The sequence below is a fragment of the Cryptomeria japonica genome, chromosome 7, assembly GCF_030272615.1.
Source record: "Cryptomeria japonica chromosome 7, Sugi_1.0, whole genome shotgun sequence".
In the NCBI taxonomy this organism is placed as follows: Eukaryota; Viridiplantae; Streptophyta; class Pinopsida; order Cupressales; family Cupressaceae; genus Cryptomeria; species Cryptomeria japonica.
Window position 1 is genome coordinate 769,001,202 of NC_081411.1, and position 14,693 is coordinate 769,015,894.

The window sequence follows — 14,693 nt, forward strand, 5'->3', positions numbered from 1 at the left end:
TCAAATGAGGCACCAAAAATCATCCATATTTGTATCCTTTACAAATGTGCTTCTCATCTACTTCCTTGTTGGTTTCATGCCTACTTTGACATACATGATTCAATAGAGTTCAAATGCAAGTCTAAGTGGATATACAATATAGAGGTGAAAAGTACATCCCTAGCAATTTTTTCCCGTTAATTTTGGACTTTCTTTGACCCTTCACCCCTAAGGTAATAATATACTATTCAAACAACATATTTTTATACAAGAAATGACATTGAGCTTGTATCGAAATTGAACATAAGCTTCAATTCCTGAGTGGTTTGGACCCAAATTAATATTCAATTTCATAGTCCTAGGTACTAGATCAAGAACATTAGTGCAACCTTGACTTCTTTTTTCCAATATCAAATTTTAACATAGATTACCCAAGTAAAATTCTTTTCAACTAGCCATTGTTCACTAACTTAAAATAAAAATATTTAAAATTAAATGCTAGGTTGTTGTATAAAAGAAAAAATTCATAAGATGATTAGAGATTTAATTAGCTCATATCATATTATCATTACAATAGCATTGCATAAATCCACATCAAGATTCACATAGATGCACATGCAATTTTCATATCTAAAAGTATATGTAATATTTTTCTTTCTACTTAGATTTTCATCAATTGTGTTCAAACTTCAATAAGTTAATACAATAAGCTTGATTGCAATTAAAATAAATTGTAGATTATATAGGTGTCAACCTTTGACATATAAAAAAATATTTATAATTGTCAAAAATCTATTTTTAAATATCTCATAACAAAATTATGAATCAAATCATAGAAAATGTGGTTCACTAAAACATCCATTATCTTAACATAATACTATACACATATTTTCCTCCTTATGAATTTCACTAGAGGAGAGGACCCAATAGTTGAGCACCCTAACTTCACGCTTCTCAAAATCTTACATAGAAATTTCAAACCATTCCCAATTTTTTACAACAACTTACTTGGCGAGTCCCCTAGTATAACTCAGGTTTTATGGCCACATCATCAAATATGATGCCACATCAACATGCTTTTTGCCAAGGTGTCTAAAAAGGCTCCCGAAAAAAGAGAGACCAATATTTGTGCACTAAGTCATGTTTTGTTGATGCGTTGATGTGGCATCACATGATGTAAAAGAATACATTTCATTCAATTATGGATAGTTATCATCCACAATAACAACTTTAAAGTCACTATTGATACAATATTATAAAAAATATTTAGACATGCTCACTGTCCCTATATCATTCCATAAAGTAGCATAAAAGCAATACAACCTATATGTCAAAAATGTGGTATCAACCTGCAAGAGGAGAAAACAATTCAAACACACACATTAAACATTGCATTAGAGGTTAGAAATTCAAACAAAGCAAGTTAAAAAGAATCTAAACTCTTTAATATCGTTCCATGCTCCTCTATCTCCAAGGATCTTCAAGATTCAAGGTGGCTCTCTGCTTGGAAAAGCACTTGATTCTTTAAGATGACAACCTAAAGAACGAAATTAAAATGATTCTAAGATCTAAATGGAATGCAACCAAGATCTTAGTGATGATTTAGATATGAAACTAGATGATGATAGGATGCAAGATATTGATATGAAGCTTGAACTAGTATGAAAATGATACTAAGATGAAGCTAACATGATATATCTAAGATTGGAATGCTATCAAAATGATCTAACATGCTATTCTATCAAAAAGAGATAATATGCTTAATATTATGAGACTATAAGTTTGATGCACAAAGACTTGATTTTTTGAAGAAGGAATGGGCTCTATTTATAGGGAAAACAGGGCAATGGATGGTCAAGATTGGATAATCTTAACAAGGGCCAAGATTGAAAGTTGGGAATCCATGTTTGCATTTGGCACCAATGAAATGGTGACAAATGTCAACATAAGATTGGTTGAGAAAAGGGGTTGGAGACATTAAATGCCTGAGAAGACCTCATGGTTATCTAGAGGGTAAGGGTCAAGCTTAAGTTAGGCTTACCCATTGGATTAAGAGTTAATCCAAGGATAACTCTTGTGCAAATGATTAAGAGATAATCATGGTCAAAGCATTAAAGGCTTGATGAGACCCTTGGGTTGGATGAAGGTTAAGTTAGGCAAAAAGTCTCTAACCATGTAAGAGGGTTGAATTAACCATTAATGGTTTGGGAGACTTTGGAGAATTAAGTGGTTGAAGACTTGAAGCCTTTAATGGTTATCAAAGACTTTAAGGGTTTGAGAAGTGACTTCCCTTTGTTTAGGGATGTGACAAAGTTTAGGAGATGGGTTAGGCTAATTAGAAGCGATTAGAAGAGTCTAGAAGAAATTAGAAATAGGATTTAGGATGCAAGTGGGAGATGTAGGAAAATGCAAGTGGATGGAGAGATAATAGGATTTAATTGAAATAAAGTTAATTTAATTCAATTTGGTTGCAACTTGCATTTGTAGGATTTTGCAAGTAGGGGGATTTATAAATAAATTTAGATTTATTTAAATGCAAATGAGATTTTAATTAAATGTAGATTTAATTAAAATGGGAAAGGGGATAAATTGATATCTTTAATTAAATGTAAATTTAATTAAAATGGCTAGAGGGAGGGTATTTAGTTAAATGGCTTAGATAGAAAAAGGGTATATTAATTAAATCTTAATTTAATTAATAGGAAGAATTAAGAATAATTAAATGAATAAAATTCACTTAATTCATTGTGCAACTTTTAGGTGTCTACACAACCATTATATAATAGGGCCCGTATGATTATAATTATTATATATATATGAAGCGTACCCTGCAACCTTGAGAGACCATATCATGATTACGTGGGCAAATCATGATAGACGCCTTTGTTTTAACCCTCTTTCCAATTTCACGTGTTTTTCTTTTCTTTAAATTCATTTAATCGATATTCAGCTATTATACTGACTAAGTAAAACCCTAACAAAGTCAACTAATAAACTAAACAAAAACCATCAAACTGTACCAACTCACTCCCCCACAGAAACATTAAAAACAACGAGTTAGAGATTCGGCTCATCTTTCATCACTATATTACAGAATTCGGTATTTAGAGATTTCAGATTTGTAGGTGGTTTAATTATACAGAGCTCAGCTGCAATTTGGATAAGGTATGCTCTTTAAAACCTCTTAATAAATCAAGAGCTTTGTGAGTGCCTGCCTTATTTGAATTTCATGTTACTGAATTTATTCAGTTTATCTTATTGACTTTCAAAGTTTTTTGAATTTGACTGTAAAAACACATTCGTATTTAATATTCTATGATTAATCATCGAAATACAATGAATTCATTAAAAAATAATGAACGTTTACACTGTTTCAATCTATAAATCTGTCTATCTATCGCATAATGTTTTAACGATACAAACGAGCATTAGTTTTAGCAGGTTCTGAGCTACAAAGTTGAATGTATATGCTGAAGAATAGTTCTGGCACAATAAGCACTAAGTGTGTCTTGGTTAGAAATATTTGTCATAGATTCTGCATATTAATTTTACTGCATGAATTCTGTTTAGATTTTAGTGCAATAATTTATTGTTAACGTTTTGTCTTTAATAGGAATTAGAAGATATGGTGAGAGTTCCATGTTGCCATATGGAGGGGGTAAAGAAGGGTCCATGGAGTGCAGAAGAGGATGGCAAACTCATCCAATACGTACATAATCATGGCCCTGGTAATTGGCATAAGCTTCCAAAACTTGCAGGTACTCTTGTTTGTATTCATATAAGAAGTAAATATTTATTTAGTATAAAAAGAAAATAAATAATAGTCAAGTCAAAGGATTGTAATTTAGTTGGTTGTGTAAAATTGGTCATCTATCAAGATTCAAACCTCTAAGATATGATATAAGAGATGAGGCTGGTATTATGATTATGTTCCTGATAATTCTGATTGAATAGATACCCCTCAACCCTTAACACTCAATCAAAAAATTATCAAAACAAACAAAACAAACTAACACAAAATATAAAATCTCCAATAATATATTCTACCTTTCAAACCTATATTTATATAACATACTAACATATAATTACACAATCAAATTCAAAAACATATACCTACAATACTAACCTTCAATATTATTGCAGGTTTATTGAGATGTGGGAAAAGTTGCAGGTTACGCTGGATGAACTATTTGCAACCAAATATAAAACGGGGAAAATTTTCTGAAGAAGAAGAAAACATGATACTATTCTACCATGGCATGCTTGGAAACAAGTAATTTCAATTTTTTTTTTTAAAACTTCAATTAATTTTATGTGGGAATTGGTTCTAACATGAATGTTTTGTTTAGGTGGTCAGAAATAGCTAAGAAACTGCCAGGACGTACAGACAATGACATTAAAAACCATTGGAATACCCGTCTGAAGAGAAGATTCAGATACACAATCCCTCACATGCCTGTTCCTCCTGCATTATCTTTATACTTTTCTGCTCTTGATGCCCAAGCAAGAATAGGCAGAACTTTGTTGAACCTTGCTGTCACAACAAATTTTAACCTTGGCCTCAATCTGCAAAGCTCTCCATTCCAATGCCATGAGATGGTAACAAGTTCAATGGTATCAAATTTTGTTGTTAACCAACAATCTGAGCATCCACCATCAAATAATACTAAAAGTTTAAATGGGCATTTTATTCAAGAAGATGAAGTGATTCCATATTCAACAACTTTTAGTGCTGAAATTCTCAATCAAAGTGGTACTAATAAATTGCTGCCAACAGAAGATGAATCTGATTCGCTATATAATTGGGTATCAAGTGCATATAATGGCTCTGATGAACCAGCATCAGATATTTCTCCTCCTCCTTTGCTATGCACAAATGGCCATGCAGCATCAAGTACAGAAGAGATTTGGTGTAATTTTACAGATTTTTCCAGTGATCCAAAGGAAGTTGTAAGAAGTCCAGCATCCACAGATTTCATGAGTATGGGAGATGAGAATGAATACTGGAGGAATATGTTAAACTTAGCGGATAATAGCTCTGCAGTAACTGAACATTTCATCACAAACTACTAATGGGTTGGTTTAATTCCATTTTAGATAATTCTTATCTCAAGCGCAAAACAGTTATTCCCTTTTTATCTATGCATTCAATTCCACTGTAATTTCTACATTCTTATTTCGACACAGATGAAATTTTTTTAATAAGTAAGGACTACATGGTGTTTCTTTGGCAAGATTCAGAGCTGTGCACTTTAATGGACGAAGTTTAGATCATTTTAAAATATAATTTTTATTTTGAAGTATCAATATCAGTCCTATAATGGTACCACATTGTTTTTCTTTTCACTCTATGTTTATGAGAAACTCCAATTTGTTGCTAGTCATGTGGGCTTTCTCATACAATACTTCCATTTGTATCAGACAGAAGCAAGTTTTAGTCACTTTGTAGATGAAGATGGGAATCCCTTCCGTTCATCGCCTAGTCTTGGTTTGTCGCCAAAACAAGTGTTAAATTTATCGTATGAGAGTATCATACGAAAAATGCATATGCATTCATGATGCCCACTTCATAAAATATAGAAGAGAATGTATGATTGGGAGACAACAAAAAATGTTATTTGTTGAGGAGTACGAGAATCTCCTAAGCTTAGCTTATCTAATTTATTTCTCCCCTACCTTTTCATCTGCAGAAAATTGACAACCAAAGACAAAGAGAAATCCCAATACAATTACAATCAATGGATAGCAAACTTCTTTGTTTCATTCCATTGTAGAGAAGGGGAAGTAGATCAGATAAAATCCAATGTTTTGTGCGATTCTTGAAACTTTAATCTTATTTTAGTTGTGTGATTATGATTTAATCTACTTATCATACAACTTGTTCTTGTTCTTGGAGCCCCATACGTTGGAAACACTACTTCTCGAGACATTCTACTTTTGATGATCATTTTATTATAATTTTGTTTGCAGAACAAGATGGGGAAGATGTATATGGTCTCATATAAGGTTAGAGGAAAATATGGATCTTTGCCCATTAGGATGTTATGTTATCTCTCAAGGGCAAAAACTTGTGGTCACCCAACAAGGTCTTATACTTTGTTCAAATTGACAATTATGTCTTCTAAGGATTTGGGTAATTTTGTTGAGACAATCTTTCGTTCTTTAATAAAGACACAAAAATTTGACACTTGATTTGTAAAAAAATTGCTCTTTGTAATCTCCCTTCTAGGAGTATACCAATTTGTTAGTTAAGCTCATTCTTAATGGTATTGATAGGGCAAATTATATGTCTCTAGTGGGAGTTTTGGAGTGATTTATCAAAAGTCTATTCTACCTATTACCACTCTATTAGAGGTTGTACTACTTTCTCTAGTTCTATTTTTTGAGGGTAAGTGTTGGTGTAAATAATTATTCATCTTGGATATTATTACACCCTACTTAAGTTTACTTAGCAAATGCATTTCATAGTAGTTTGGGTGTTTGTGCCACATTGGGATAGTGTGTGTACGAGAAATTCCACCTTTTATGGTGTTGATCTTGTTGTTACACTCCACATTCAGTGGGTGATCCACCTCATGTGGACTATTATATTGTTTCTCCTACCTACCCACACCTATTTCCTACCTACCCTTGTTTCTTATTGAGCCACATGTCATGTTTGTGTGCTCACATATCCATATAGCCTTGCCTATATAAGCAGGCTCATATTCATTGTATGTAATATCGATTGATGATCCAGTTGATCAGTATTTTCATCTTGATATAATATAGTTTATTTCTATCATATATTTTGTCTCTCTTATTTGTGCTTGCCATTGTCTCTCGATCTTGGCAAAATCTCACATGGTATCAGAGCCATTAGAGTTTCATTGGTTTTGCTAATTGAGAGAAATTTGATGTTATTTGGGGTTGTGTATTTTGGAGTTTTCTATTGTAGGTTATTATTGAAGCTTGATGGGTCAAATTTGAAGTTACCATTGGATTGAGAAAGACCAAGAAAGTCAGTTTTGTCTTTTGTTTCATCCAAATCAGACTTCGGAGGCCAAATCTAGAGGCATTTGAAGTTTGACGCTGCGACGGAAATTTTTCAGAAATTATAATTTTGCAGGCATTTTTCAAATAGCGATATCTCACTCATCCAGACTCATATTTTCGAGCAATTTTTTTTGTTTTGGGGTAGAATTTCATGATCTATACAGTGGTGCAGGAGTTTTCTGATTTTTGCATACAGGTTTTCGGAAATCGTGACATCCCGATTTTTACAACTTTGGAGGCTTCGTTTGGGCTCATATGGACTACTTTTCAGGTGCCGTTTTTTTTTAAAGTGCATATTTTTTCATCTATTTTCATAATCTGTCATCTATTTGCGGTGATTTTAAGTAGAAATTATACTTTCAGTATTTGGCCATTTTTGGCATATTTGGTACTTGCATTTTGCTTGAATCTCAGTTTAGATCACTAGCAGTATTTGTTGAAGTCTCTTAGATCTCATTTTGAGAAGTTGTAAATTGAAATCAGAAGTCCACTTTACCTTGTTTTGCAAGTGGCCCATTGTATACGCACTAAGTATAAAGTGTCAAAATCACCATTTTGGGGGGATTTCTTGATTGAGTATTTTGGGGGTGTGTCTTGTGTGATTGTGCCTCTCTCTATCTTGTGTTTTTTCATTTTGGTGCTATGGGTTCTCCTAAATTTCCACTTTTAACTCCTCATAATTATGCATCATGAAAAATTAAGGCATGGAGTAAACTAATGGAGAAAGGACTCATTCATTATGTAAATGAAACTATTATAGTACCACCTGATCCTAAGGCTGATCCTAATGCTCAAATTGAATGGCTCACTAAGAATGCTATGGCACTTGGAACTCTTAGAAAGCATGTATCAGATGACCTCATCTTTCGCATTGATAAGTGTACAACAATTAAAGAGGCTTGGGATATTTTTAAGAAATTGTATGGTCAAGTTGATGAGATTAAGGGCTACAAGCTTGATAGTGAACTCACAACTTTGGACCCCAAGGATTTTGATACAATCCAAGATTATGTCACAAAAGCAACTAAGCTAAGAGCAAAGCTAAAGGATTGTGGAATTGACAAAAAGGATGCTCAATTGGTTTAAAACTTGTTGGACAAGCTTCCTTCAAAGTATGTAGCCTTTGTATCTAGCTTTCACACTCATAGGTTAGCTCAAGGTCCCTCATACACTTCTCCTTCATTTGATTCATTCACGGAGATGTTGATACTTGAGCAATCTAAGTTGACCACAATGGGGATTCTCAAATCTCCAAAGTCACAAGCTTTGGTGGCTAACAAAGGGAATCAAAGTAATCAAGGAAAAGGAAAGAATCAAAAGAAACCTAAGTCAAAACCACATCAAGATGGAGCACAATCTTCCTCTCCACAACAAGGTGATTTACCATTCTCACCTAAGAGGAAATTATATAAGGACAATCTTTTTTGTGGATATTGCAAGAAGTCAGGACATGATGAACATCATTGTTATAAGAAGGATATCGATGAGTTTAAGAATCTTCTTGAGAAAAATAGAATCAACCTACCTTCTAGAATGTCTACATCGGCTTCTTCTTCCAAGGATAAAGGAAAGGATCACTCTTTTGGGATAGATAAAGGAAAGGGACAAGCTCTTTGTGCTACTACAAGTCATGATTCAGGGAGATGGCTTCTAGATTCAGGGGCTTCTCATCATATGTCATCTTCGCAGTCTATATTTTCTACATTTGAGCCTTGCCACATGCCGCAGATTTTGATGGGCAATAATACATACATGGATGTGATTGGGAAAGAATCTATTGCTATTGGGGATAACTCCTTCAATGATGTGTTGTGTGTACCCCACTTGACAAATAATCTTCTTTCCATCTATCAAATCACACATGGGGCAACTAGGAAAACTGTGGAGTTCACACCTGATTTAGTTATCATTAGACTTGGAGAGTGGAGCTATCATTGTGACTGGGGTGGTTGATCATGCATCTCGGTTGTACTCTTTTTCATATTTTGGTCCTATTGATAAGGTTGGTTCTTCCTATGTTGATGATTCAGATTTTGAGAACTTTGGGCATTTGAACATGGGGATTCTCACATGTAACCTCGTTCTTGAGCCTTGCATTTCATCTCCTTCTCTTGATATCACACCACCTATTGCACCTAATGATGTAGCTAGTGCGACAGTTTTGCCTTCTTATGATTCAGTGCAAGAGGATATTTCATGTCTTCCAGCTTCAGTTGATTGGGATGCCTACTTGATAGACATTGCAGGTTTGTTTGTGGACTCTTATATTACAGATTTGGGAGACACCATTGATGACATTCATCTTCTCTTTGATGAAGATGATCTTTCTTTGATTGTTGTGAGGGCTCACTCTGACCCTCTTGTGCATTCTCTACATGATCAATCTTTAGAGGTTGACATGATTGTGGATACTTTTGTACAACACTTGGACGAGGTATCTTTATCTTTTGAGGAGACATATGAGTCTTTGGATATTGTTCTACATTCATCTCCACTAGATCTTGGAGTGCCTTTTTCAGCAGTGTGGCACAGTTTACCACCTTTGGAGGGGATACCTTTCAGCATCGACATGGAGACACTTGAGTACTTTTCAGAGATTCCTTTCATCATGAGTTTTCTTCATACATCTTCCCTTCATGATTGGGGAGACTTCATGGATACACCTTTGGTTTTGTTTCTTCCTAAGGGGAGGAATGTTGTTCGACGTTCATGGAGCAGTTTATTCATACATCGAGCTTCTATCATTGGTGCAGATTCCACATTGTGAGAGATTTCATTGCATTGGTTTGCATGCATTTGCATTTGTACATGGGTACCTAACATGGCCTCGTAGCCGGGACCCATCTTGCATTGCTTAGTCGCATTGTAGACTTAAGTGCATTCCCCTAAGTTGCACTTGAGGGGGGTGCTGGTGTAAATAATTATTCATCTTGGATATTATTACACCTTACTTAAGTTTACTTAAGAAATTCATTTCATAGTAGTTTGGGTGTTTGTGCCACATTGGGATAGTGTGTGTAGGAGAAATTCCACTTTTTATGGTGTTGATCTTGTTGTCACACTCCCCATTCAGTGGGTGATCCACCTCATGTGGACTATTATATTGTTTCTCCTACCTACCCACACTTATTTCCTACCTACCCTTGTTTCTTATTGAGCTACATGTCATGTTTGTGTGCTCACATATCCATATAGCCTTGCCTATATAAGCAGGCTCATATTCATTGTATGTAACATTGATTGATGATCCAATTGATTAGTATTTTCATCTTGATAGAATACAGTTTATTTCTATCATATATTTTGTCTCTCTTATTTCTGCTTTCCATTGCCTCTTGATCTTGGCAAAATCTCACAGTAAGGACTAATAAATGTTTTTTGAGCCAAGTATCACCAAAGGATGGAGAAATTCCGTCATCTCAAGTTATCTTCTCACTTTGAGATGATGTTTTGCATGAGAAGCATATATTTGTGCTTTCCTTTTTGATACTGATGGATTTGAAGAATACATATATTGTGAAGTTTGTTTTCTTACAGATAGGTAAGGGATTTGATGAAACTCAATAAGGATTGTTGTTGAGCAAGTTCAAATGGTTGTGATCGATAATTATACCATTTTGAGAGTCATGAGACAAATCAACGATGGGAGCTCTATGAGTGTAGCTCAATATGGATTGATGTCCAATGATTCAAGAATTTGTGATTCAGGAGTCCAATTTAATGGTAATATGGGAACTCAAGAATTCAGCTAGAAACTACACACTTTCGAATGACTTACATCACACACGCTAAGCTTACACTTCTAGGCTTACAAGTGTTAAACACTTAGAGTTGGTTGACATTTTATAGGCTTAATATTTTGCTTAGTGTGTCTGGTTTAAGGTTGGCCACACGCTTCCAAGGTAATGAGGTAGCTTGATGGAGTTCCACTTAATTCAGGATTTGATTCTTCAAAGAAAGATCTTCTCAAGAATGTGCATTTATTTTGTGTAATCAACAAGTTTTTGGTGAGTGAAATGTAGAACTTAAGGGGATATCTCTTGGTACGAAAAAGTTTGATATTTCAATGGTACATTTACAAGAACAATATAATATAGGAGGAAATGTTGGCATAGTTAATAGGGATGTTGGCATAACATTAAGTTATTACATTGTTTTCTTTGACAATAGTTATAGGAAGTTATGCATAGGATGTTATAATGAGCAACTATTTCTGCTTTTAACCATGTACACCATTCATCAATTAAGATTGATCCAATATTTACCCCTTCAATTATTACACATTACTATATATGCTTCTATGACTATGATTAGATGTTTACATCTAGTATATTGGATTCTATTACGCTTCCTAAGTTATCCTTACTCGTTGGGGTAATTATTGGGGCATGTGATTACTGCTTGATACATGTGTTTTCATAATTCTAAATATTGACACATTTGTATGTTTTTTATGTGATGAAATCTATTACAAACTACATGTTTTTAAACTTGCATTTAATTATATCCTTTCACATATTAATTTTATCCTCTCCTCTAATTAATATGCCCCCTTTGTATACAAATAGTTTAAGGGGGCATATTATATCCCTAACACTTTTTCATGATTACATGGTTACAATGACTTTTAAGGAATCTTTAAAATGACTTAGTAGGAGGCTTACATCAAGCTTGTGTGATTGCATTACTTGATAGGAGAATTTTTTTTTTTTCTCATTGTAATGATGGTTACAAGGCTCCATTCAAATACCTTACACATACCAAAATATTAAGTTATTTTTCATTGTTATTTGAGTTTTCATATCAAAGGATATTGGTGGAATTTTGTGTGTGTAGGTATGGAGACATAACTCTTATCAAATGAAGTGCCAAAAAAAACATTCCAATTTATACTCCTTACAAAATGCACTTCTCATCTACTTCCATTTTGGTTGCATGTCTACTTTGACATGCATGATTCATTATAGTTCACATGCAAATCAAAGTGGGCATAAATATAGAGGTGAAAAGTGCATACCTGGCAATTTTTTTGGTCAATCTTGGAGTTGCTTTGATCCTTTACCCCTAAGGTAATAATCTATTTTTCAAACAACATATTTTTTTTACAAGAGATGAAATTAAGAATGTATCTAAATTTTACATAAGCCTCAATTCCCTAGTGGCTTGGACCCAACTCTTCATCTTCAATTTCCTATTCTTAGGTCAAGATTGCATCAACAAAACTAAACCTAGATCAAGACCATTAGGATTGCCTTGAGTTTATATTTCCAAAATTAAATTTTATCATGGATCACCAGACTAAAATTATTTCCAACTAGCCATTAATCATTAAATTAAAAGAAAAATATTTAAATTCAAATGCTAGGATGTTTTATAAAAGCATAAGTTCATAAGATAATTAGAGATTGAATTATCTCAAATCATATTATCATTACAATAGCACATCATTTAATCATATAGAAAATCACATCAAAATTTATATAGATGCATAATCATTTGTCATATCTAAAAGTATTTATATTTCTTTTTCATCCTACTTAGGTTGCCATCAATCTTTTTTCAAACACTATTGAGTCAATACACAAGGTTTGATTGAAATTAACAAAAGTCCTGGATGTGGGGGAGTGATAGGGGATGAGAATGGTAGGTGTATTGCAGCAGTGGCATTTCCCATGGGTACACAAACTAACCACCTTACTGAAGCCATTGGTGCCTTCCAAACTTTGCAAATTTCTAAGAAACTTCGATGCAGGAAGGTGTGGATTGAGGGAGATTCGAATAATATTATTCAATGTCTTAAGGGGAAAATTCCACCTTCATGGATGATTGAAAATATTATTAATGCCTCTAAAAATATAAGAAATACTTTTGAGGAGTCTTATTTCTCATAACTATAGAGAAGGTAATTGTGTAGCAAACTATTTTGCTAACACAAGGGTTAGAATTAACACTAGGAAGGTGTGGTTTAATGATGACATTTTGGATTTTGAGGTTCGCTCACTCCTTATGCACGATCAAACACATGACAGATATGAGGAGCTCCCTACTATTTTCGATGATGAAAGTTATTAATTTTGTCATCATTTTCTGGCAAGTGTTTGGGTTGATTGCCTTAAGTTATTATTACTGCCAGACTTCGCATGCTTTATGGGCATTATTTTATTTTGAAGTTGTTGCTAGTTTTTCTACTGTAAACTCTATTCTTCTGAAGTTGGTTGTCTTTGAGCCGAGTTTCAATACTATGGGGGGTTAGTGGCATCGGGTGGAACCTCCTAACTATGCTAATTCGAAGAAGAATCCTACCATTTGGCATAGATTGCAGAATGGGAGAGTGGTGACTTTTCTGGAGAAGTTGCATGGGCACCTGGTGAAAGATAATAAGACCCACTTTGAGATGAAGCAAATTAAATCCATATGGTGGGGGCTTCTGAAGGTGATTATGGTGTTCTTCACTCTGGATGACGGGTTCACTAAAATCTATGGGTATCATTTTGTATTCCTTAACCATTTCAGTCATAATGAGAAAATATTATTCCAGTTTTATTGTTGTCTTCGTTGAATGCAAGTATTGCCGATTTTAAGGAAACCCCCCATGTTAATCCTATTTTACACCAAGGTTTAACCGCTCTGATATTTGAGTATTTGAAAGCTAGGGCTTTTGAAAACCCCAGTAAGCCATCCCATATTAGTGCTGAAGATATTGATGATAGTGAGGATTCAAAGTCAGAAGGATGGGAAACTGATAGAGATGATGGGGATTTTTTCCTTCATTCTATCAAAAAGGCCAAAAATGGGGCGAAGACGATTGCTATGGGTGTGAGTAAGGGTTCCCCTGGAGCTAGTGGTGAAGGCTTGAGTAAACACCCTAAGGGTAAATCTCGAAAAGCCACTTTGAGGGTTTCTGATAGCTCTGATGATCAGGAGTCCCTGGACCAAACTCAAAATGTCAAGATGTCATCTTCCTCTCATGTCTCAAAACAAAATTCTCAAGATTCAACAGATTTTTCCCCACAGGATTTTCATCCTAGATAGAAGATACCATTTGATGTTCTCAAGTCGCCAAAAATAGCTCATTGGAGGTTTTTCGTCTTTTTAGGTGGGTGTTCTTTGAAATCAAAAACATCAATCTTAAGTAGCAATCTTTATCATCCAAGATGGAAGTTATGCATGCTAATGCTAAAGATTTGTCACATGGTATTGTGAGTGCTCACCCTGTTGATGCTGGTAAAGAGATGGTTGAGGGTACTTTAGCAGGTGTCTTGTGGACTGAAAGTGAAAAACAGGTGATGACATATTGTTTGGCTAAGAATACGGAAGCTACTCAACATGTTAAGGAAGTATCTGACAAAAAAATTGTGGATATGGAGGCCAAAATTGCAAAATGTGAGGCTACTCTCCAAGGAATTATGGAAACTAGTCAGAATATTGTGAAGGCTTCTTCTGATACTATATCTACCATGGTCAGCAAGCTAGTGAAATTTCACATGGATAGGGTTGTTGTGGACATGGATAAGGAGATGGTTGATGGTGATGATGATTCGGGTCCTCCAGGAAAGCACACTCATGCCAGTGTGAAGAAGAAATCCATTGAACTGCCTCAGGACATTCTAGACTTGAAGAACATCGCCAAGAAGATGCACCAGCTTAGTGTTGATGTTGAGGAGAACCTTAAAAATCCG

General features: G+C 34.5%; 1 protein-coding gene across 1 annotated transcript; it reads left to right on the top strand.

Annotated features, from left to right (window-relative positions):
* Positions 1 to 3,604: 3,604 nt before the first annotated feature.
* On the top strand, positions 3,605 to 14,046 carry LOC131056712 (transcription factor MYB13-like). Its single transcript, XM_059208974.1, has 6 exons — positions 3,605 to 3,737; positions 4,123 to 4,252; positions 4,329 to 4,408; positions 4,817 to 5,022; positions 5,401 to 5,467; positions 13,553 to 14,046. Exons 1-6 carry the CDS (start codon positions 3,605 to 3,607, stop codon positions 14,044 to 14,046), a joined length of 1,110 nt encoding a protein of 369 aa, XP_059064957.1.
* Positions 14,047 to 14,693: the final 647 nt, after the last annotated feature.

Excerpts from the sequence above, each read along its gene's own strand:
- LOC131056712 (XM_059208974.1), top strand. The coding sequence starts at position 3,605 with ATGGTGAGAGTTCCATGTTGCCATATGGAGGGGGTAAAGAAGGGTCCA. Across the intron at positions 4,409-4,816 it reads GAATACCCGTCTGAAGAGAA|CAGCATCAGATATTTCTCCT; the intron begins GATTCAGATACA and ends GCTCTGATGAAC. Across the intron at positions 5,468-13,552 it reads CCGTTCATCGCCTAGTCTTG|TTTTATTGTTGTCTTCGTTG; the intron begins GTTTGTCGCCAA and ends ATATTATTCCAG.